The 26,200-nt window shown below is 34.8% G+C and overlaps 3 protein-coding genes across 3 annotated transcripts; 1 reads left to right on the plus strand and 2 right to left on the minus strand.

Annotated features, from left to right (window-relative positions):
- Positions 1 to 127: 127 nt before the first annotated feature.
- Positions 128 to 6,935, minus strand: LOC128161721 (zinc transporter ZIP10-like). Its single transcript, XM_052825094.1, has 9 exons — positions 6,805 to 6,935; positions 4,788 to 5,128; positions 4,363 to 4,558; positions 2,410 to 2,579; positions 1,817 to 1,951; positions 1,607 to 1,661; positions 1,157 to 1,471; positions 663 to 850; positions 128 to 575 (listed from the first exon to the last, which is right to left on the minus strand). Exons 1-9 carry the CDS (start codon positions 6,806 to 6,808, stop codon positions 426 to 428), a joined length of 1,554 nt encoding a protein of 517 aa, XP_052681054.1. The 5' UTR covers positions 6,809 to 6,935; the 3' UTR covers positions 128 to 425.
- A 2,571-nt stretch (positions 6,936 to 9,506) lies between these two features.
- On the minus strand, positions 9,507 to 13,087 carry LOC128158585 (uncharacterized). The gene has a single exon (XM_052821489.1). It carries the CDS (start codon positions 12,966 to 12,968, stop codon positions 9,810 to 9,812), a length of 3,159 nt encoding a protein of 1,052 aa, XP_052677449.1. The 5' UTR covers positions 12,969 to 13,087; the 3' UTR covers positions 9,507 to 9,809.
- A 1,795-nt stretch (positions 13,088 to 14,882) lies between these two features.
- LOC128160119 (uncharacterized) lies at positions 14,883 to 25,674 on the plus strand. Its single transcript, XM_052823393.1, has 11 exons — positions 14,883 to 15,040; positions 19,287 to 19,412; positions 19,748 to 19,874; positions 22,547 to 22,651; positions 22,984 to 23,056; positions 23,147 to 23,209; positions 23,572 to 23,753; positions 23,948 to 24,235; positions 24,433 to 24,486; positions 24,681 to 24,820; positions 25,144 to 25,674. The coding sequence occupies exons 2-11, from the start codon at positions 19,302 to 19,304 to the stop codon at positions 25,216 to 25,218; spliced, it is 1,218 nt and encodes a 405-aa protein (XP_052679353.1). The 5' UTR covers positions 14,883 to 15,040; positions 19,287 to 19,301; the 3' UTR covers positions 25,219 to 25,674.
- Positions 25,675 to 26,200: the final 526 nt, after the last annotated feature.

Here is a 26,200-nt window from a genome sequence, read left to right on the forward strand (position 1 = left end):
TAAGATATTGACCCCCCCCCCCCCCCGAAAATTCTGCAACAACCCTCCCTCATACTAGTCTAACTTGATTATTGTCGGGTTTTTTTTTTGTCAAGAATGCTTAACTTGTTAGCTTTTGATCAAAATTCAAAACAAGTAACATTGTCAAACATATTTAATAAACTTTTAAAAAGCATAATTAAAAAGGCAAAATGTATGAACATATCATATTTCTGTATATAACCTGTACTAAAGTAATGAAAATGTTAACTTAAACTCTTACTAAATAACTAGAATGTAAGATGTGGCATATAATCTCTCTCTCTCTCTCTCTCTCTCTCTCTCTCTGGAATGTGTGTATGTGTATGTATTTTACATGAATTCAAAAGATACAATGCTACAATTTTACAACAGTATTACAACACTAGTTACCATACTTTTTATCATCAGTCAAACACTGAGTTCAGTTGGTCTTCATACAGAGCTATTAACAGCATAATTCCAACCCCCAAACACGTGCCTCCTAACTGAAACAGGAGCTGACAGAACGGCCTCCTCTCACGTTTCCCCGATTCAAGCAAACTCATTTCGGGTATCTTTAAAAAAAAATATTCCTGTCTTTGAAACTATTCAACAAATTGGAAAATTAAACAGTCACTCAAGTATTCATATTACATGCTTACTAAATCCACAAGGGAAATGTATAGAAACATTCCAGCAATCCCGGCAAATATCCATAAACTGGACTGTCCGATGTTTCCGATAGCCAGCCCCACCGCCATACCAACAAAAGACAAAACCGAGGACACACAGTTACACAGAATAGCCTGCCGGATGGTCATCCCGTTTTTCAGCAGAACGGCGAAGTCACCTTTTGATTTAAGAAAAGAAATTTAGAATTATAAATGAGATATTCTTCGAGTTTTCTTTGAAAGCATTTTTCAATACACGCTTGTTTGATAAACTGTTTCCTGGTGATTTGGTTGTCATAAATCCTTCGATAATTTTTTTTTTTTTTTTGGGGGGGGGGGGGGGGGGGGGGTTAAAGGTATCCAAGAGTACAATACAAAAAGTAAGGCTACATGAATCATTCTGCAACTTGACTGATTTTCCTTAAACAATCAACAAAATTATTGATCTTAATACGAAAAATTAATTGCACTGTAAAACCACAAACCCATTTCGTGCGGCAGTTCGTGGCAGAGCACGGCGACTGAGGTACTAAGGCCTCCCGTCACACTGTTAGCGAACGCCACGCCCACCGCTATACCGTCACTAAAGTTGTGGATACCATCCCCGATGACAACCCGCCACACCAGCGCCCCGAGGGTTCGGGGGACAGGATGGTCATGGGAGTGCCCGTGTCCGCTGGGATGCTCGTGAGTGGAGGGCGTGTCTTTTGGCTGCTCGTACTCGTAACTCGTTTTTGGACAGTGCTCGTCGGTTTTTTCATTGACCGCATTTAGCGCCACAATTTCCGGCTCCTCCGCTTCTGAAGAGAAAAAGTATAAATTCAAATGAATGAAGAAAACTGTATTACGTTATTAGAGGTTCGTTTGTCGAGCAGATTGCAAATGGGGCTAGTTACTTGATTTTTATTTGCTTTTATGCTCTTAAATTAACTAACCCTTTGGTTCTATCCTCATGGTAATGTCCATTAGGTTTTCGCCCTTCGTTTCTTCCTGATATAAAAACAAATTGACAAATTCAAGATAATCCTATTCTGCTATTTTGTTTATGATTGTTAGCATTTAAAGTCATAACTAATATCAAGTATGACTTCTATTTTCATCATAGTGATTTTTAAAACAGTTGTACTGTATTTTGATATTTTTACCTTTATCTTCCTATTCATGTAGATGCCTTGTACTCGACCAAATATAAAGAAGCTATAGATGCCCGCCAACGCACATAACCCTTTGTAAACGTTTTCATTGTCTTCAGTAGAGCCTTCCTTTTTAGCGGCAAAAACCTTGACCAACCAATAGAGGAAACAAGTGTTACACACTCCGTGGTTGAAAATATCGTTCATTTATGATAGATTATCAATCAATGGTGTAAGAAAAAATAGAGTAAAGGTTTGCGGTTCGTCAGCAACATTTCTCTTTATGTAATAGAATTGGTGGGTTTATTTGGAGATTCTCTTATCAATCATCTTCGCTAGCCAAGGGTTTTCGGTCCACTTCGCTCCCCATCAACCCAAAGGAAAACCCTTGGCTAGCGAAGATGCATATCAATATCATTCTATATATCCGTGTGTTTTAAGCAGATCACATCATTACGAGTAAATCTATGTGCATCCCTGCTAACCGATTCCAGAATTAAATGTTTTAAGTTATGAAAGGTAATTCTATTTTTGTTGCTTTGTAGTTAAAAATCAAATACGACAGGTAACCTTTTACGACTTGGCATCAGAATTCTTGGACTTACGTGTGGTATTAAGTGAAGCATGGCGTCCCCAGACAGAGCCCCCACAGCCAGGGCGACTAAGAACTGGAGGACGGTGTTCAGAAACACCCTCTGTAGACAGGGGATGATGGACACACTCAGGAGCCCCAGCAGACTGATGGTGATGATGGCCGCCGAGCCGTACCCCCAAGCTGTAGTACATTACAACTAGCTATACTACATCATGACAAATTGTATTAGATCATGAAAACCTATTGTGCATCATGATAAAGGCTGAAATACATCTACACGAGATGCAGTACAGGTGTTAATCATTACAAGCTACAGTGCACATGACAAGCTGAAAACCAGAATCAAACTGTATTACATCATTACAAGCTGTAGTACGACAAGCTATAGTATATCATGACAAGCTCTAGTACACCATGACAAAAAGTAGTACATCTTAATAATTTATAGATACATTACGAAAGGCATAAGTGCATCATAACAAGCTAAGCACGGTAAGCAATGGTGCATCATGACAAGCTGTAGTTTATCAAGACGAGCTGTAGTACATCATAGTAGGCTGATGCATGTAATACAAGTAATACATAACAAGCTACAGTGCATCAGTATATTACATCAATTTATAGTACATCATAACAAGCTATGGTGCGACAAGCTATTGTACACCATGGCAAGCTACAGTACATCATGACAAGCTATTAAACATCATGACAAGCTATGGTGCGACAAGCTATTGTACACCATGGCAAGCTACAGTACATCATGACAAGATATAATACATCATGACAAGCTACAGTCCTTCAAGCTATGGCACACCATGATAAGCTACAGTACATCATGACTACCTACAGTAAATCACGTCAAACTATATTACATCATGACAAGCGATAGTACGGCAAGTTATAGTACACCATGACAAGCTATGGTACATAATGACAAGCTACAGTACATCATGACAAGCTACAGTATATCAGTGCTAACTATAGTACATCATAACAAGTTAAAAGGCATCAAGACAAGCCATAGTACATATTATGCCGAGTAGAAACTTTTAGGAGAGCAAACCAAATTATGTGAAAAACATTCCTTAAAGAGGCTGGGTCGCCGGTAAATACCTTACATTCGAATACATTTAAAATGGTATGGTATTAAAATATAAAATAATTTTGTTGGCAAAGAGCAATTCTATATATTTTAGCAAATTCACCTTTTTCTATCTTTACCCAGAATTCTCGTTATTAAGGAGATCAACCATTCAATGGTATAACTCGGTTAGGACTATCCAGACGTTTCAAAAGCTGAATTGGCTTGTTACATGTAGGGGTCACTTGTTTCCAATGGTTTTGGTTAGGGTTTGTTAGCTTTGGTATTATATGTATTTATTTCAAATTGGGAAGTACAATCTACAATGGACGTTTAAAATGCTGAGCCTACTTGATAACTACATTTAGTAATTGTTTTCGTTCAACATAATTTGATGGTCTGTTTTCGATACTACCTTGTATTGAAACAATTATAAAGTTCTTACAGAGTTTTATAATAAGATATAGTTAGATATCACTTGATATTTTATTTGATAAGCATGCACGCAACATGTCTTAAGTAAAATCATGTATGATGTACACTTCACATGAAATTTTGTTTCTAACAACGATACTTATGTTAAAAACTCTTCCGCGTTTGAAACATATAAAAAACGGAGATATATTGATTCTCAGAATATATTACAATTGGAATGCCTCCTTGGTTCCGGATTCGTTAAAAGTAATTTCCGACAAATTGACATATGAATAAACATGTGTGTGGACAATTAATCTAATTTAAGAATAATGTTACATTTGATACCTTAAAGTCTATACGTTATTGTAATCTCAAAAATCAACATGACATGGCAATTATATCATAATGTTAAATGCATATATTATATTCATTGAAGAACCAATTACAATTGTGATAAATACGAACCTTCTGGTGCTATTGTGACAAGTCCAGCCATGGTAAAGTGTGTTGGTGCTTGATGATGCTGAGCATGCGCATGGGGACATATTCCACTATCCAGTTGAACCATAATAACGGGGCACATGTGATGAAATTGATCAGCAGTAATGACGTCCCGGGTGTTGAACCCAAACAGATTCACAATGTCCGAGGGAAGGAGGCACTTCAAAATTATAATGAACCGGGCTAATATAGTGATGTCAGGACAAAAGGTCGGGATTTACATTTAGCATACTCGGCTCTAGTATGCAATATTGGGCAATCAACTAATGTTTCATTGAAACATACTACCAGTAATGTATAACTGTAATATAAGATATTTGACATGCAGTGAATAGAAATCTGGATCCGGTTTGTTTGGGCTAAAAGATATACTTTATAACTACCGTTACCTTCGTGAGAAAATCCAAGTTTCGGCGATGTATGTGATTTCGTTTATGAGTTTTAATTATTCTGTTATCCACAGGTTTATGTTGGTGGTCCGAATGCTCAGGTTCGAATCCTGTTTTGTCCCTGTGGTCGTTGAGGCGATGTGTTATCTGCATGCTGCCCAATTCTAGATTCTGGAAAAGGTGTTCTAGTGCTTCAAATGAGATGGCAGACTCGTTGCCATATTTTTTAAACAGTTGTCTGACGAACAGTTCCTCCACTGCTGATGCGTTGAGGTCACTTGATCTGGCACAGTGGCTTGGTTCAACAACAAGAAGCACGAAAAGGATTTGTAATTGAAGATCTGAAATAAATAGGATATATATATATATATATATATATATATATATATATATATATATATATATATATATATATATATATATATATATATATATATATATATATATATATATATATTATCTGGTTCCATATTGTTTAACAAAATATGAGCAAAAGAAAAATTAATTGTCAGCTTTTTTTTATCTAAACTTAAAAAAAAAAGCCAAAATAAAAAGAAATAGTCAATACTTTTCGTCTTTTACCCAAAAATACATTGAATTAGAACTCGCACATATTGACTACTAGTACACGATTCTTAATCGCCTCCTTTAGAAAGATTTTTTTTTCATTTCAGATAAAATTCCATTGTTAGTTTGGATGGGGGTTTTTTTTCTGAGAAATTGGTGCTTTTAATTTTAGGAATGCGCATTTGAAAAATCATCTCTCAGACTCTACATAAAACGTTCAAGAATCTATGAAATACTTTGAAAAATAAAACATTTTCATAAAGCCATTGCTTTGAATGCCTCGTTTATATCACGCTTACAACGTTTTAAGAAACCGTGGTACTCGATTCAAAACACCACGTACAATGACAGTGAGGTTCCTGTATTGTAAGAGAGCAACCATCAGGCACTGTTAGGTTTTAAGTTATTTTAACAGTCATGCACTTCTTTAATACATCTCAAAGTGTGAACGGAAGTAAAGCTATTGAGTTGCTTCACGCGACAAGAAATAGACAAAAAGGGCCTTGTACTCAACTTCCGGTTGATTAAATGATTTTTAAGTTTACCATGCATGTTTCACCAAATAATAATTTTAAAATTGTTATTCGTTTCACATTAGATATCTAATTGAAATTACTGTGTAAAGATTTTTAAATCAAGGAACAGTTATATAATATGTAGAGCAAGAGGTCCATGGGACACATCGCTCACGTTAGTAACAATGAAAGTGCATTTTCTAAAGCTTTATAACTTTTCTAATTGTAAAATCTACAAACTTGGGGGAGGAAAAGGGGGTAACACGGATTTAAAAAAAAGATATAGTCAGCACTTTATATGTAAATTAGGATGTTTCCATACTTATATAGCAAAAATAAGTGTTTAAGTTTTTTTGAAAAAAGATTTTTAAGATGATTCCTATATTGAATATTGAACACCTCCTATGACCCCATTGAAAATTGGAGGGTACCTTACTATTTGTTTAGGGTCAAGGGATGAAACATTTAAAATATACTCTTAATTAAGGATCCTAAATATGTTTATAACAGACTGTGACTTAATCAATTTAAAATCTACACTATACGAAGTTGTTCCCTATATTTGACATTTTGGTCCTTGGTTCTTCTAAAGTTTTTATTAGACACTTACTATATCGTCTTACCTTCAATAAAATTTGACTTTATTCAACAGTTCAAAAAACACTCCTTATTCGAAAATGATCTCCGCAAAGTTTGGTTAAAATTGGATAATTTATTTAAATTATTTTAGATTGAGAAAAAAGACCCATAAATGTTAATAGTTTACAAACGAACGAATAACGACGGACAGCGAGTTATCAAAAAAACCTATTCGGTTTACCAAGATCAAAAATATTACTCAAGAAAATGCCAGACGATTCCGTCACATTTAGAACCTACACGTATGATATGTGTAAATCACAGAATAAAATAAAGCAGTGATAAATATTTCTTACCCATCTTCTTCTCCTCCTGTCTACAAAATCATTTAAAGTTTTAATTCCAGACTTGATAAAGACACAGCGCTTCCTGTTTTGATTACAGAGTAATTGAAAGCATGCTTCTATTGTGCTTGTCACTTGAATACTGACTACAACATTTCCGATTACTCTCAAAAACTATGAAATTCTGTAACATCTGTTATTATGTATATGGTAAATGTACAAATGCTGATAACACAATATTGCCACTTACACATAAAAACCACTTTTAAAAGTTCGCCTGTCGAAAAAATTCTTTTTTGTTTTAATTAAAAAGATTCTTTAAAAATGAATCTTTCGTATGAATCTGTATTTTTGAGTTTTCGTCCGAACAAATTTTAGAATGAATCTTATCAAATATAATTCACAAAAAGAAACTGGGTTATCTAAAAAATAAACGCTCTCTTTGGTGTTTCATGTGAGTTACACAGAGGAAACAACCAACTCTTCTATATATGTTAAGGTGTCCATAGTTACTAAAGGCTGAGTTCAGTCCGTCCAAGTTCGTGTAGCTAATTTTTGATCATTGGCCAAAAAAAAAAACAAAAAAAACAAAAACAAAAAAACATGCACTGTCAAGACACCAATGGACAATTTAAATAATTCTAAATACTAGTATTTTTTTCATGAGCTAAACAATGTAAGAGTATTTGAATACAGTGTCCATGAAAGCAAACGTGAACAAGCTCACATCCCCCACGTTTCCCCATTACTTAACAATAATATACATTATGAATGGCAAGGTATGCTTTAGATATGCAAAATAATTTGATAAAGGACATAACTCGCAAAAAACTCCTGCAAATATGCACATCTCTTCCTTTGTCCTTAACGACTAAAAAAAAAGTTCAAAAGGACCTAAATTCCCAGAATTTATATGAAATCGGCATTTCCTGGTTATATGCACATCTATGCATCGTGTCCAATTGCCCACACGGTTTTACTCATGCAGTGGTTGAAGCTGGGTTGCGCTTACAAACTGTTCATTGCTCGATAGTCGTATTCATTTTTAGAATGTATTGAACTCCTTAAAAGAAGAGCTGTGTAAATAAATATAGAAAAATATCCAAATGTAAAAGGTAAAATATATGGATTTTTTCTTGACTAAATAATAGTTTACATATAAACAAACCTTATCTTGAAATTTAAGGTAAAGTAATGGTTAATTTGTCGACCACCCAGCCTCCTTAAGCCCAAAAGGGTCAATATTCTTAGAAAAATAATGAAATCGGAATTTCATGGCAATATGCACATCTACACATTGTGTCTTAAATGCCTACAAAGTTTCATTTAATTTAATGAAGCGATTTTAAGAGGAGGTGCACTTACAAACCGTTCATTATATTCAATATATGGCCAAAATTCTAAGCTCAAAGGGACCGAAATTTGCTGAAAATAATGAAATCAGAATTTTCTTGTAAATATGCACATCTACATATAATGTCCTAAATACCTACAAGTTTCAGAAAATGCCATGCAGCGGTTTATGAGGAGTTGTGCTTAAAAAAAACATGACTGACTGACGGACCGGTCAAAAAATTATACCTTTCACAACATCTATATATATATATATATATATATATATATATATATATATATATATATATATATATATATATATATATATATATATATATATATATATATATTGAAACACAATAAAATCCACAGTGGTCGGCGAGTTATAGATAAAAATTAAATAAGAAAACACGAAAAACGTTCAATATAGCTTAAGCGCTTTCATTTTAAAATCTTCAGAAGCTGAAGATTTTAAAATGAAAGCGCTTAAGCTATATTGAACGTTTTTCGTGTTTTTTTATTTAATATATATATATATATATATATATATATATATATATATATATATATATATATATATATATATATATATATATATATATATATATATATATATATATTATAAAATATTGATTTAATTTTGTTCGATTTTTTATAAAAGTCTAAGGTTCATGCAAAATTGTCATGTAATTGCATGTTTCTGTTAAAAATAATTTTTATAAATAATACAGCTCATATTGCTAGGAAATGGTTTTCAAAAATAAGAATATTAAATGTGTCTCTTTTACAGACTTTTTTTTTACAAGGAAATAAAAATAATAAAAGTATTTTGTTATTTCAAATATTGATCATGAACTGTTGCCAGAATTCGCATAAGTTGATAAATCGATGAGAATTATTTGTAGTTGTTACATTCTCAGAATATCAGGTGGAAGAAACAAGCGGCAAACACATGCAAACCTGTCGTCGATTTCTATCATCTTTGTTTAATACAGCACATTTTATAAGAAACAATGTCAGGCCCGTACACCACTTCGAGAAAAATCACTTATTAATAAAACGATATGTACGACTAAGATTTAAAAATGCACGGTGTATTATTTTTAAATCATTCAGATAGGAAGCATCAACAACAATATAGACATATACATGTATCTACTCTCTGTTTATTAATTGTAATTCGAGACTCATCTGGTTCTTATGACAGTCTTTTGATAATGAAGGCTCGCGAGTCCCGAATTAAAACATTGGTTATTGATTGCATTTGCTGTGATTAAGTTTTTTATACATTGACTCCAACGCATGTACCTGACAAAGCCTCTTTTCATAAGAGCAAGTTTACATTCATATTTTATAGTTTTATCTTCGTTTTTTTTTTCAATTAAATTCAAATAATATGGAAGTATCTGTTTGCTAACTCAGGTCTCTAATTTGTTTTTATTTTATTGTTGGTCTTTTTTTTATCAGATCATAAAAATAATCCATATAGATATTAAACAGACACCAGAGAAGATATGTACAATGTACTACATGTAGTATGTTGTGACCGAATGAATTACGTGTACAGGTAAATGATATCAATAATTTAGCTTACAACACAAAGTGTCGACCTTTTTCAAATCACTTCTTATTTAATAAAAAAAGTACTTCATATCTATATTTACTGTCTCTATATTTCTCCTTCACAAACGCGTGAATAAGCTTTCAGTCAGTTTATCTGCAGTCGTGGATACCTTTCTATGGCGGTGATACAAACGTGTAAACGCGTCAAATCTAGGTGTCTGGTACCAGCTTGGAGAGTGGCACTTGGGTCTGTAGGTCTGGTCACTGACCACCGACTCAATCCCCGACTTCCCTATCAGATTTTCTATAGACTTCAGTAGATAAGACATATTTTTATGCTTTTGAATAGTTGCCGGTTGCTCAGTATTTGATTTGCTATTGTTGCTGGTAGGCCCAACAGCCAAAAAGATGGAATCACCCATGATAGTAGAAACGTTTGGAGGCACGGAAGATAGAATAGCCATCGATTTGCAAGCACTGTCACGCATAGAATCGTGTCCTGTCTTCATGAACTTATATAACCCTTGAGGAAGGGCGTCAACCTCCATTTCCGTGATGGCTCCCGATATTGTATCGGTCGAAAACCGTACAGGATAATCTTCAAAGTCGTTCCAGCGCTTTAACACAGCATCTGAACCATCCATAACCGTTGTACTAGCAACAGCAGATATGTGGGTGAATACATCATCAAAGTCTCGTTCTATCTGTAGCACTGGCACATAAACCTTGGATTTCATGTGTCTTCCTTTGCCTAGTTCGCGCAAAACATCAGCAACAGGATTGGTAGCTGAATTCTTTGTTTTCTTTTTTAATGGAAGTAATCGAAGAGATCTCGTAAACCTGAGCTGATCTCTACAGACGTTTCTAAAGTTGTTTCTCTTTGGTGTCCTGGTTTTCCTGTGATGCTTTTTCTTATCTATCCTTCCCTGTACTTGTTGATTTCCAACATCCTTGGTCTTTTCTTTCGTCGGTAACTTTGGTTCGCTCTTGGTGGGAATTTGAGGGTTGGGATTTGCACAGGGCATAAGGATGATATTATCGCCGAGTTGAAAGGCATAAACAGGCATTTGACCCTCTATTTTCTGTTGTGATGTATCAGGTGTTTCATCCGAGACCTCTGTGGCCTCTGAGGGTGTGGTTTCTTGTGTGATGGTATTTGTATAACTGATTACCACCGTGCTAGAATCCGTCCTGGTGTAAGCATGATCCGATTCATATATTTGTGTTATTTCTTCGATGTGTTCACCATCGCTGTCAATCTTCTTCATCATCTCTTCAAATTCACAATAAAAGCATCCGCTGCAGTCCCTTTCAGGTAGAGTGTGGCTTTGAGTGTACGAAGATGTACTTGGTACGGGACAGACAGACGGCATGCTAACATCTACGCCGTCATGTGCATTGTTATTGGGCATAGATTCCTGTGTCACACAAAGAACAGTATCGCGATGAGACCGTGGAAGTCTACTAGCGTCAGTCTTGTTCTTTGAGTACTTTTGATGAACATTTTTGAGAGGAGATTGTTGATAATTAATCAAGGATGTGTAATCTGAAAAACTCAACATGTTATTCAATTGATCGTTTTCTGTCACAAGTTCACAATATCTCTTCGACGAATAAGCAGAATAAAATGACGATCTGGCTTCCACTGATGTTGCCATACCGTCATTGCTACCCGGAAGTTTAGTTGGGCTGGTGGCCAAAACTCTGCCTGGAGACAAATGTCTGGAAGAAACCCGAGGAGTTTCGAACGTTTCACACACGGGCTGTTCTACAGCGTGGATACTTGTGACGTTCAGGAGGTCTTTCGTGTCCTTCATTGTGTGGATACCTGGAGAGACCTGTACCAGGGACTCTGTGGTTTTCGGTAAAATCGGCACCGTCGTGATCCTTCCCGTTCTCTTGTATCTCTTCCTCATCAAGTCAACGGTGCCATCAGACAACTCCGGCATTCTCGTCACGGGTCCTTTGGCTTCAAATTGTGACTTTGGAGTGTTTGCAAATGCATCATAATTTTTTGGTACGACGATTGACGGACTGCGAAAAGGAATTGTGTAGCGAGTGTTCTTGTATCGCCTTGTCAAGGTTTTTTCGCATGACTTTGCTGGTGATTTTGCGTCTTTTGGGTCAAGCATGTGTTCATCCCCATCGTTTTTCCTTCCGTCCACCTTTAACAAGATTGAAGTTCTCTTTCCTGGTATACTCCTTTGGGGTACAATTGTTCGAGTACGTTTTCCTTCCTCAATACCGTCTTCAAATGGAAATTGCGATAGCACTTTGTCGGACTTTTCTTCTATGACTTTGTTTGTTCCTGACTGGTGATTGTCGTTTGATGGGCTATCGTCTGACTTAATATGAGAAGCACAAAAAGGAGTAACCATGTACTGTTTTACCTGCATGACGTCATTGTTAAGCGGGGGCATTTCGACGGCTTGACTTTTCATACTATTTAGTTTTGCGGTAAATTGAGCTCTAGCTTCTTTCAATGGAGAGAATTTATTTTCCTCTGCTGATTTCGTAGTGCTTCCCACCACAGCTAACCTCTGAAGGGCTCGTTTACCGTCTTCTTCAGTTAAATCTTTCACGTCGGAAGAAAATTTTATCAAAGACAGATTAGCTGGTAAAAACGTTAGTTTTTCTTTTTGGGGGCTGATATTCGAGGGATTCGGCAATACCAAGCTTTCTGTTTTAACGAAGGAGGACAGTCGTGGAGGCGTTACAATATCCGTTCTGTCCGTTTCTTGTGATTTCTTCATTGAAGATTGTGAATGTTCAGTAACACTGCCTTTCAGCTTTCTTCTAGAGACATAACTTCTGATGCGAACATTATCACCGTGTTTAATTGTCATTTGAGATGTATTTATGCTTGGGGTGGATTTAAAGGTTTCAGAAAGAGTCGGACTGACAAACTTCTCTGATCGTGATTGGCGAAACTTGGGCTTATACATGTAACCGGAAGTTGGACTTTTGTCCTGAGAACTGCACGTTTTGATCTCATTCAGTTTAGTTTTGGATTTCGTTGTGGAACTAATTGTTTCTTGCTTGCTGTGTTGTGATCTTCCAAAACAATCTTCTATTCTGTATTCTACGGTGTAAGGAAACGATTTGTCAGTTTGTGTATGGAAGACAGGGCTTTTCTTTTCCTTGGCAGCTTTATTTCTCCTGGTATTAATTCCGAGTATTTCGCCCTCGTCTAGTTTCTCTAAAACCACTGAAGCCTTCTTAATCTTAATTTTTTCTGGGGTTTTGATTTTAATTGTTTCTCCGGTTGGACTTTTCATGTGAAAGTGTTGCTCCCCCTCATTGGTTGGTGGTCTTTTTGTTGACCGGTTACCATGGCGACCGTTGTGAAAACAAGATCCTTCTATTGCATACTTGTATTTTGGTGGACTTCCTGACATTCTATAAAGAGAAGTAACGAAATGAATTCTTGTTATAGTCACTTTTATCGTGAAGACAATTGCTTTGACCGTCCTCAGTGCATTGTGGCTAAAAGTTCAACAAATATATCGAAAAAAAGAAGTTGTCATTAGATAGATAGATAGATGGATGGATGGATGGATGGATGGATGGATGGATGGATGGATGGATGGATGGATGGATAGATAGATAGATAGATAGATAGATAGATAGATAGATAGATAGATAGATAGATAGATAGATAGATAGATAGATAGATAGATAGATAGATAGATAGCCGGGCATAAATGCAAAAGTCAAAATAAAACAAATATTATGTTGTAAATTTTGAGTTTACATGGTGGCACTAAATATATAATTTCTAACACGGTGTAAATTTTGTATTTACTGCCACCCGGTAAATTGAAAATTTACAACATGACATAGAAGCGTTCCCATATCTTTCGGGGTTGGTTTTTAATTGCCAGTGCATTCGGTAGAAATATTAATCATTCTATTAATCAATTTTACTGGATATTCTATTGTTTCTCTATCCAGTTTTACGTGTATTGCATGTGGTATGAGCCGTTTAGATTTTCCATCAGAAAGGTGCATACTGATATGAAGACCCAAAAGGCGACACATACATGTAGAGGAGAGAGATCGAATTCTTTTATACAGTCGTAAATTTATATGATTGTAAATGAATTAATTAAATTCACATGCAAGTTACTATACTACTCTTGAAATCTCGCCGATCTTCCCGTGTTCTAATCTGTCGCATATAGAAGGTAATAGTAATTTGAGTAATTTGGTAATTATCTTTACGTCTTTGTTTTAGAATAAAAGATTTCTCACCTATTATCATAGAAAGCTGATGGTCATTGCAGGTTTTGAAAAAAATTGATAGATGTTAGAAATGACGTCATATGAAACAAATTTGACGTAAACGTTTGTTACGCAACGGATGTATATTCCCGTTACTTTCCTTTCAGTTTATAGACTCTATTTTACAAGTCCTACGATTCATTTGCGTTTGTGTGACGTGGTAGGTGCAAGTATGTCGAGTATCTGTTATTTAAGAATTTGGGCATATTATCCCACTTTTCAAGAAATGCTTGGTACGTCTATTGAAGAGTCTTTAGTCGTTTTGTACGGTTTTCATACAATAATTCTGTAGTCATACTTCCGTGTTACATTGTCAATGTGTTAAGACGTGGAGCAAAAGGTTAGACATTTTGATATATCTTCCTTCGGGATTAGTACCTTTTATAGCTATGATATTGAATTGAATGACGCTATCAATTTATAATCAAATACATCAATGATTTGACCTCTGCCTAAAATGAAGCAAGACAAGTCAGATACCATAGTTGCGAAAACACCATTTATTCTATCAAAATTTTTTAAAAGGGTTGTGACAAAATATAATTAAAAACCACCAAAATTTAAAAAAGAGATATAAAGTGTAGTAATTAATAATTATGCGTACTTTTCATTTAGGCCCCGACAAACAATAGCTATAAAAGGTACTAATCCCGAAGGAAGGTATATCAAAATTTCCAAACTTTTTTATATGTTTTTTAATATAAAAAGTGTTATATCAAGTTTGAAAAAGAATAACTGTCCAACGTTATTTGTATATTTCTACTTCTTCTTCTTCTTCTTCTTCTTCTTCTTCTTCGTCGTCGTCGTCGTCGGAGGAGGAGGAGGAGGAGGAGGTGGGGTGTACAAATTTCATTACTCTTATTTAAATCGGGCTCGAAGATTGCTAAATTTTAACAACTTTCCGAAACCTTCCGAAGAGTGTCACTCAGCTCACTGGCCCACTGACTGACTGAGTCTGACACTGTGTCAGAGTTTGCATGAAAAGTTTATTCGATACTTGGACGGTAAGGAAGAGCAGTGAAACATTTGAATGGAAGAAAGGAATAAATTTAAAAAGTTTAGAGAGGTAAGAAAGAAAAATCGTGCTCAGCAAAGTGTCACGTCACTTCTGTGATTCGTACCATTTTAACCACCTGCCCACCATTTTCCCGCGAATCGCAGAATGGAAGATACAAATAGGTGGGGTTCATTTAACACGTGTACTTTAGTATCTGTGATGTTTCGCTAAACCGCCCCAATTACAATAAGTGTTTAATGTGAACTCTCTTGCTAAATTTGTGGGAAAATATCAGTAGAATATTTATGATGAAAGTTTGGCGCCGAAATGTTAACATGTCTATCAGACATCACCATTGATGGTCAAACACATAAATGATTTACTTATTCACCTACCAAATAAGAGTCATTTTTCGTTCAAATCGGGTAAAGATTTTCTTTACATCTTGTTTTATTTGCCACTGCGATTTGTACTTTCAAGTAAACATTCTTTTAAAGCAATGGCACATTATCTTGATGAAACTCTAATGGATTGTGGCTGTAACTTTTCAATAAGCAAAAAAAATTAAAATAATCAAGGACTTATGAAAAAAAAACTATATCAAAAGATGTATGTTTAGTTAATATTGATTCTGTGTGAGTTTTAAGATATTAAACATTGTTTGATAAACAGTGTGTGTATAGAACATGAACATTACATATTTTTTATTGCTATCTAGAGCGTACCGTATTTTCCCGACGACTCGTCGATGCGGACGACTCGTCGAATTGCCCATTTTTAGCCAAAATTTTAACAAAATCCTATGATCTCAGACCATACGTCGATCTTATCACTTCAAAATGGCCTATAAAACTGCAGTAACATTATCAGTGTATGATGCCACGATGTCACCGATATTGCTACCAATTATTATTAATGATTAACATTTAAACAATTACGCTTTATACTTATGCATCAAATTTTCAAATACCGGCAACTTCTACAAAGTCGCTTGCATTTTAAACAATTCCCGATATCGCGTGTTATGCAAAACTAAACTTACTTTGTCAGAAATATTTTATTCCCAAGCATTAAAATAAGTATCCACTCTGACTATCGCCAGTGTATTCGCCATTACGTAATCAGCCACCTGTTGACTCGGCGCGTGGTCAATGTTTGTTTAACAATTCTGGTGTCATATGCATGCACCTGTCTCGTGTCGGACTTCAAAGGGGGATCTCAAGTGCAGAAAGCTTAGCAATTACTATGATTTGATGAAACTTGTTTACTTTGTTTCCAGTGCAGTTACACGCTATTGTTTTACATAGACACTGTTAGAAATAGATCGATCATTTGTACGACTTGATAATGACGATATACGACATACATACGTTTCCTAAAAAAATTATCTAACAATAATCAAAGAATTGGACAATAATTAATCAATGAACTATAATCACTCTTATAACGGTACTCTTTATATACACAGGGAGTGAAATTGCTGTAAAGATCTCGGCCTTAGGGCAAGATTATTAACACAACCGGTGTCAGCCTATTGTATAAACAGTAGTATTGATAATTGCCGATTACATATTTTAAGATTGAATTTGACCATTAAATATTTCTGATTTATACTTTCCACTAACAACTCTTTACAAATAAAATAATTAAATTAAAAAAAAACATCCCCTGGACCTACTGCAATATTTTCTTCCATTCAAACTTGGTTTCAATTTTACTGCGCAATGTTATCTTCCTACTAGTGATACATAGAACCATGTGACGATGTGTTTATAAAAACGGAACGGTAAAACTTTTAATTGATAAACGACAATGTAACATTTTTTAATAACTGTTGTTATTATTATGTATTTAAGTGTTGACAGATGAGTGAAAATGATAATTATTAAAGATGAACAGTGAATTCAACAACGTAATTTTCAATCACACAGCCAACTCAAGATGATTAAAACCAAGATTTTTAATGCTATTTTAAAAAAATTTCTGACTACGAGCCTACGACAAGTCGAACAAGACGATAAGTCGGGTGCTCTGCTTCAGATGAAAAAAATACCGACTAATTGTTGGAAAAATACGGTATTAAGTATTTGGCTAAGATTCGAACACCCTCTCATTTGATAAGGATAGTCTACAAGCCTCCGCCTATCTCATAGATAGAATGTTCTATCGTAAAAATGACAGATGTCCTACGGATCCGGTTTAACTACTGTGACCTGAGCGTATCCTGGTCACAGTAAGATTATTCTTTCTACCTATCTCACTGAGCTATGGTAATACAATACAGGAATGTTGAATAACTTTGATTGTTTGACAGTTATTAATAATTTTATAAACGTGAAATGTTTCTTGTGAAAATAACAAATTTTGACAGATTATGGGTCTAGATTCCATTTTAATAAATCATTAATAAAAATGAATATAAACTTATGCTTTAAATAAAAGTACTTTTAGGATGGAGTCAAGACCCATTCATACCTAAAATTTGCAATTTAGAACAGTAAATGATTTTTGCATAAAATGCTGTGCAGCTTAATTTGGAAACCTTTATCTGTCGTGTATACCGAATGAAAGCATATGTTTGACTCGCACCATGACTTTAATACTATAAACCATGCTTATAAATATGCCATAAATTATTATTTTTACCGATATTGAAAATCGGTCGTCTTTATTGCTCCACCTGGGGGTTATACCAGGTCCAGTACAATCTCTTGATTTAGCTATATAGCTTGAAAAAGCTAATAGCTTTATAAACCTATTCAAAATAGCTTTATAAAGCTATATATATATGCAGTTTTTGAAAAAAATATTTATTGTAAGAAATGGACACAAAATCGCAATTAACTTGCTACTCATATTTGCACAATTGACCATTATAAACTTGACCCAAATTAAAGATCGTTTTAACACTGCAGCTTTTAAACACTTTGAAGCAAAAAAATATATTTCTATTGTTTGGGTAACTGTTCACCACTTTGTGTGCAATGAGGTGTGGATAAGTATGATTTCTTCGCATTGTGATAAATTAATACCAATCAATTATCTTGTTCACCATAACTGACCTCCTTTATATTTCATTCAAGAAGTAACTGTGTGGTCATGAATCAGTTGCCCTAAAACTTTTAGTGCAAAGTCTTTTAAGGAGACGCAAACTTATGAGTAATCTTTACATGCATTGTTTACAGAACAGTTCCATTTGAAAACTATCACTGCACTAAAGTGCAATTTTTTGTATACATACTGAAAAAATAATACATTTAAGAAAAATGTATCATGACAAAAAAGCTAAATGAAACTACCCTGAATAGCTTAATAAAGCTGTTTAGCTTTTTCAAGCTATATAGCTAAATCTGGAGATTGTATTGGACCTGTATACAACGACTTGTATGCCCCTGTCCTTTGAGGCTGTCATGAAGTATGACTGATTTTAAAACATTGATTCTGTGTGAGTTTCAAGATATTAAACATTATAAGGTACTTAGGAATTTGAGGCTGTCCTTGTATAACCTGATGTTTTCAAGTGATTAACCTGTTATCAGGATCTAACAAGACCAATATATAGCTATTTTTTAAAAATCAAATACTTTTATCCATTGCAGTTGTATGTGTAAATGCTTAACCAGCATTAAAGGAAATTAATTGTGTAGTAAAAAAGTTTCCTCCCCTAGGAAAAAAAATTATTTCCTACAAAGGCTAAATCATGTTATCAACATATCACACTTGTACATGATATTCAATCCAACCAGTAAGTGTGAAATGTTCACCAGCTGTTCAACTAATTAATCTTTATTGCTTCAGTGTAGGGGTCGTAGTGACAAATAGCTCAGTTTGAATATGGCCAGGGCTTCAGAAGTATTTTAGAGATAAAGTTAGCAATTAACGTTAATTGTACATTAGAGTGCTTTATACAGGGTTGACAGGGAAAGAAGTTTATGTTTTAAAACTAAAATAATGTGGTGTCAGACCAACAAATTTTTTATTTGGCATTGTTACATGGCTTTTTAAAATGCATGATTAAATGACTATATTGTTTATAGGTTATTTATTTTGATTGGCTCATATGTCGTGTCAGTGAAGGAAATGTTTCTAATTGCAATATAAATAGTCATTGTCACTCTGTGTAATCTGCAAACATACACACATTACATTAGTATAAAACAACGCCTGGTGTTGAATATCCAATCAGATTATGTTAGCTCTAATCCTCTTGTTGTTTTAGTCAGTTCCTGTGTCAATGGACTCAATTTATTATGACAAGGCATATTCTATAAAGTGTTTGATGCGATTAACTTCATCTTTGGTTCATATTGTTTAGTTCCAGTGAGACACCATGGCACAGTACAAAATTCCTGACCCCGAGGAAATGGTTCCTTGTCCATATGACAAGGTACACATGATCCGGGCCAAGAGAATGCAGTATCACCTGATGAAGTGCAGAAAGGTCAGTATTATTTAGATGATATTTAATATTTTATTAATTCAGTTGCCAATTGTTTTTGTACTTTATGGAAAATTTGGTTCCGGGAAATTTCTATTGCTCTAAGAATATTATTTGAAATTAAAGTTGTTTTTAAGTGAAACTTAAAAGGGAAGATAAATATGTTATGTTTTACTTATTTTTTTTTTTATTGTGTTATATGATTAAATTAGCTTTGTTTGTTTTTATCTTTTAAGAGAATTTAAACAATGAATTGTAACAGATTTTGAAGAGAAACATTTAGAATTAATGTAATTGAAGTAGGTTATAATGCTAAGTTATTTTTTGTCTTGCTGAAGAATTACATAGGCAGTGACTTTGCGACCTGCCCTTTCAATGCCAGACACGAGATGCCAAAACCAGAGCTCCGCTACCACTTGGCCAACTGTCCCGACAAAGCTGTGATCGAACCCATGCTGGCTTATGGTAGGAATGATCATTATTTTCCTTGTGTGTGTTCTTTCCAAATCATGAATTGATGGATGTGCTTCAATAGACATTTGCATGCAGGAAGTTGGATATGATGATTTAAGCATTCATATAGTTACATGTACAATTATCATAAAATTCCCTGGTACTTGGTTAATATGGCAGTCTTTACCAAATTTTTTTTTCAACACCTGCCCTTCGGGCAGGTGAATCAATGAATTGTACCAGCCCGAACAAAAATTTACATGCCCAAGAAAAAACTCACAGAAAAGTTTTATAAAAGTCATTTTATTCTTAAAGTTAATATCTGCATTTATGTATTTATATTCTCTCTAGTTCTCTTTCAACTTCAAGCTCTGTTAGTTCGTTATCACTATCACTATCAGAATCTGATTCTGTGTCACTCTCAGCATAGGCGTCGGAACCGGGGGGCTAGGGGGCTTAGCGCCCCGCCCCCCCCCAGCCCCCTCCCCCACCACCACCACTTTTTTTGCTAAGTTATGATTTTGGGAATTAGGTTTTTTTCTTTCAATATTTCTGAGGATCAGTCTAGCCCCCCCCCCCCCCCCTCTCCCCCCCACTTTCAATTTGCTTCCGACGCCAGTGCTCAGTGACAGTCTCTCCTTCCATTTTAACCTATAACAACAGAAAGATGTAAGTCAGGTATTTCAGCCCAGGAATCATGGCTAGATCTCATGGCAAATTTGTTGCCATCGACGTTAAAAAGACACGTTCATATCTACGAACACAGTCGAGTATTGCAAACGTTTGTATGATTCGAATTAAGTTAAGTTGTACGAAGATTTATTCATATTAGTTAATTTATTGAACGAATCGATGTTATAAAAAATGGCGACGAACGTAAATAAAGTATCTATTGGAGATTGAAAGTTTACATGCCCATCGGGCTTGCAAGTGTGTAAGTTTCACATGCCCTCTTTCATTTTTACCAGGCCCCGGGCATCGGACTCCCGGGATTTGTCGCAGACTGATATGGTATGAATGTGTTTAAAGTATGTCATGCAGAGGGATGAATTCTGTATGCATAAATTGAATGAATGAGAAAATGGGTCAAAGTACAGTTTGAAATAGATTTGGGACTAGCTTGATGTAGGAATGACGGTAATTGGAATTAGAATAAGTAAAGATTTCACAGATATCGGATTAAGGCTAAAAGCAAATCCATCAAATTTACCTGGTCTATTCACACCTGTCAATTAAGCACATTAAAGCTCTTTGTTGGTTTTAAAATTACCGTATTGATTGACATTTATTTACCAAACCTATTTATAATGTTTTATTTTAGTGCTGAAACGAATGTTCGAATATTCGCGAAAGAATAGTAAATTTCTAATATTCGAATGTATATTTAGCATTCGAATATTCGATCACATGTTAAACGCCCATATCAAGCACTGTAAACTATGCAGCATTGTGTTATTTCATTTTACTCGGAACGAAAGTAAATATAAAGCCATCTATGACTGCCATGCTTGGTAGAGTCTATTACTTAACCCAGTATTAGACTCTTCCGCCATGCTTGTTTACCTTGAAAGTAAAAGCAGGGTTTACATCGAATTCATGTCAGACGGTGAAGAAAAAAATTGCTTAACTGTTTGAACGAGTGTGAGCTACGGAGAGTTAATATCGAAAGGTACATCGAAAGTTTTTTTTAAAAGATACCTCGATATAATTTGTTTTGTTTTTTTAAATAAACACAAGATTTCCGGAGTTATGAGCGTTATCAGTTTTCTGTTTAATACTATATCAAACATGGCGGAAATATTTGGACTGACTTACGAAGTAAGGTATCGGTCTCATCCAGGAGTCAGGACTGCAGTATATTATTAAAGAAGTAATAAATCTTTTGATTGTAGTTGATGGAGATTTTTAAAAAATCAGTATATTATTATTTGCTTAAAAATTAAATGTGCACCCAATTCAATGGAGTACTCATGCATTAAGTGTCAATTTCGAACTGACATGTTTAAGCAGTCTACACATACACCCACTTAGTAATACAAACTATCATATATGCTTAATACATTGTCTATGACGTCTACGAATATTCGAATACGAAACGAATAGCACTCACGAATATTCGAATACTGATTTATGGTATTCGTTTCAGCACTATAAAAGCTCTTTCAAGAAACTTGTGGTCTTCTGATGCCTTATGTATAGAAAGACACTGTAGACACGAAGACAGGTCTTATTGATTAAAATGTTTAATGTGAAATATGAATAACAGTTGTAATGCCTTTGCAAAACTAGATAGAAAAATTTAGGCATGTTTTATTAGTGTTTTAATTGCCAAATTCAGGCGTGATTTTAGATTTTGCATCTTCTCTTTGTTCACATTTGGGTTGTCCCATCCATATAAAATCACTAGATGAGATTTCTATATAGTAAGTTACATACAGGTAACAAAGTCTAATGACATTCTGGATGTTTCTCGAATGTATACACAAACAAACCTGTTTTCTTGTATCATTTAAGCTGCCCCTCTGCTAAGAATACGAAGTAAGCCCATCAGAATAACTCTTGGTCCATTCAAAATCAAACAAATACATGTTCTTTGTGATTGTAATTTTATTAAATTTCTAGAGTTTTTGTTTTTTTTACATGGATAAACAACTGGTATAGTGTTTGTTTATTTGTGTTTACAGAGAGCAGTAAGAAGAATGGAGAAGAAGCTTCAATGTTCAGAGGTTGTGTTGATCTTCCCGTCTATGAACAGATTAACATCGAAAGTGAAGAAAACTGGGATGCTGGTTAGTTTACTCATTAAGATTTTATTAAAATACATTTTTAAAAGATGGAAAAGGAAAATTTTAATAACCACTTAAGGTCAGAATTCCTGAGAGGAAAACACGCCATCAGATTACCTTTAGCTCACCTGATCAAATTGAAACTCTTTTCAACTTTCAAATAGCGATAATGACTCAACATTCCTAACCACAAAAAAAATTATTTTAAGTCTTATATATATTTTACCTAATATTATTAAACAAATGATGATTAAAGCAGTTAGTAATTTTCTCCAATTTTAAAACCAAGTCTGGCAAATGCATTAAGTTAACAGTAACTTTTATGTGTTTAACAGAGATTCCGTCGGTGGCCAGGATAGGAGTAGATCCTCAATACTTTGCCCGGCAGGATCACATGGTCATTCCAGGGTAAACTGTCCTTATCCAATCAGATCTCTGTACAGATAGAGCAATGGAATATTACACAGTTTCTCATTGGTTGTTGTTGTTTACTTTCAGACTGACGCGATCTGAAAAGAAGGAGTTTGCTAGGCAGATGCACCTTCCAGCTGAAAATCGATCGTAAGTGTCATGGGGCCTTTTTTTGTGTTTGAGCATGAAGATCTTATGCCCAAAAAATTGGTTTATAGTTTCTTTAAATTAAACAATTTTGTCTATAGTGGTTTTATTTATGTTTTTATTGAAAAATCTATCTGTTCATTGTAGACAAACTCATTATTGTTCCGATATACAACACATATTTTCATTCATTAAAAGAACAGTGTTTTGGTGGATTATGAGTTATTTCCTGTCACAGCATTCATCTAAGACAGTGGTGCCAAATTAAAATTGATAAAAATATCAATGTGTAAAAAATTATTTTAACAAGTTTATTGAATGGTCTATACATGTTCAGTTCAGTAAATTGAATCTTGCTTCTCCAGGTACGTCGCTCAGTACAGTGAGCCATCTGACTACGATCACCTGAAGGATGAACAGCCAAAGCTCCGCCTGCCCAAGACTGCAGCTCAGACCTATCTTCCTAACCAGAAGAAGTCTGTTCAGCTAACATCGACAGTGTTTGCATACTCCCTGTCAATGGCGGGAGTAGGGCGCGGACTACCAGGTACTGACAAATGTTTGTTTCTTAGTTTTTCATGTGTTTTTCACATACAGAAAAGCAAAAATTTTAATTTGTTCAAAATTTCTATGATATTTGATATAAAATGGTTCATGGGGATTTTTATCATCAAAATTTTAAAAAATCATCCCCAATAGATATTTGTGATGTTACAGTACATAATTAAATGCATTTTACAGCAGGCAGTCAAAACGGCTCAGGAAACGACTCTGTTGGAGGCGTAGCTGGACAGGGAAGAGGAAGGGGGCGTGGCACAACAGCGACCGCGGGGAGAGGAACAACAATGGCCCAGATGAATGGACACCCATCCCAGCCCCTGGGGAGGGGAGTGGTCTACCAGAACGGTCATGTACCTCATGCTGCCTCCATGGCCCAGTCTGGTCCCCAGTCCACTGTTAGATCAGAGAACCAGTCTAGCAGCCCAGTGTTTAGTGTAGGAATTGGTAGAGGAAGCAGGGCAACTAATGGTAAGTTAACAAAATGTTACTGGAAACATACATAATTTGCATAACAAATCGTATGGTGCGAAAGGTTAATTTCTGTGGCTTAATTTTGATGTGAAATAATAATGCATGGAAGTACTGCTTATTGGTTTCATCATAAAATAGTACCATAAGTGTATTTTAAAGGGAAGATCAGGCTATTATAATTTGATGTTTTGCAGTGACCACCCCACCTTCCTTCGTGGTTCCCACAATACCACAACAGAACCATAATGGTAAGGAGTCCGGTGTCTTTAGTTTCATCACAATTGTGATGTTGTTAATTGTAAAACTGCACAATATTATGTAATTAACTGAGAAATTGAAAAAATCTTACTTATAATTTTAGCAGCAACATTCTCAACATAAAGAATAGCTATTTTGTTCTTGATGCTTCATTGTTTAAATGTAAATAATTGTTATTACTCAGGCTATGTGAAGGACGATGAGGGATCAGAAGACTCTATGGAAGATCTCAGTAAGAAGCTGAAGAAGATAGAGAAGAAGCTCCGACAGATTGAGCTGTTGGAGACCAAGGTGGATGAGGGACACACCCTGACGGCTGAGGAGGTAGGTAGTCTATACTTGCATGTCACTGTCTCAGCATATTTCTACCTGTCTTCTTGCATCACATTAATGCAATATCATGTACTGATTATTTATAACAGCTCACTATATTGCATCGTACTCTGTTATTTACGGTGAGCTGTGATCTTTTTTTCCATGATTTGTTTTAAAAAAAATTTAATTCTAAAAGTATCTGTCAAAATATGTCAGTTCCTCAGAAAAGAGCTGAAAAGCTCACAATTTCATGACCCTCTAATCTCAAATTATTTTAACCAATTCTACAAAGTTTCATAACAAATGTCAAAAATCTTGTCTTTTTTTTTCAGGCTGCAAAAGTTGCCATGAAGGGAAAATTGTCAAAACAGGGGGAGAGTCTTCAACAGAAATCAGACTCTAATTGAGGAGAGAATACCAACAAAGCAATGCACTGATTGTGTTGTGTACTAGTGCTAGTCTGCTAAGTCTAGGAACTTAGTTTTTTTGTATGTTTTATAATATTTTATTTCATTGTTTTAGACAAAAACATTTTACGATGTATTTTCCTTTTCATATTTGATACTCGTCATTATTTGTTACACTATGTTGATATACACATAGATCTAGATCTCCGACAGCAGTTTTATCTGTGAGAGGTGGGGAAAGGTGTATTTTATATATTTCAGAAGTTATTCTAAGATAGCGTACAGTATTTTAAAAGCTGATGTGGATCTGTGTTCCATATGGGCAATACAACGAGAAGAAAAGAAAGTTAAGAGGTGTGAAAACTGATACCACCAAATTTTATGAAGTTTATTATGTTTTATCTCTGACAAGTTTTATTGGTCCATGCATAAAGATTAAAAATATATAGAAATCTGGTTTTCTCCTTTTTCCAACAGAAAGAAAACAGTTGGTCTGACAAAAAGTAAAGTTACCTATACAAAACTGAGCCTTTCATGGGAGGTGCTAATCTCAGCGAGATTCGTCGAGGGTAAAAAAAATTGATGGACGTCAAAAATTTTCACTTTTGACGAATCTCACTGAGATTGGGGGGGGTGCTTAAATATAACAGTTTGATTGGTGATTGATAAACAGAAAGTATATGAAAGGAAGCATTGTAAATGGTTTAAAATTGAAATTTAAAACTAAAAATCTCTTGTGAGTAAAGATTAACGTTTGTAACGTTCAATGATGTCTTTGACCTATATTGCTTGTTTATTGATATATGCGGGCATTGTAATTTGTGTACAGTCCTATCTGGTAAAGAGCTATGTGGACTCGGCAGAAAAACCACAGGCACTTGTTTCTTAGAAAAAAATTTACCCTATAGTATAATAATAATGTTATCATTATATTATAGGGTAAATTTTTTTCTCAGAAACAAGTGCCTGTGAGAAAAACTCA

This window comes from Crassostrea angulata, chromosome 1 (assembly GCF_025612915.1).
Source record: "Crassostrea angulata isolate pt1a10 chromosome 1, ASM2561291v2, whole genome shotgun sequence".
NCBI lineage: Eukaryota > Metazoa > Mollusca > Bivalvia > Ostreida > Ostreidae > Magallana > Magallana angulata.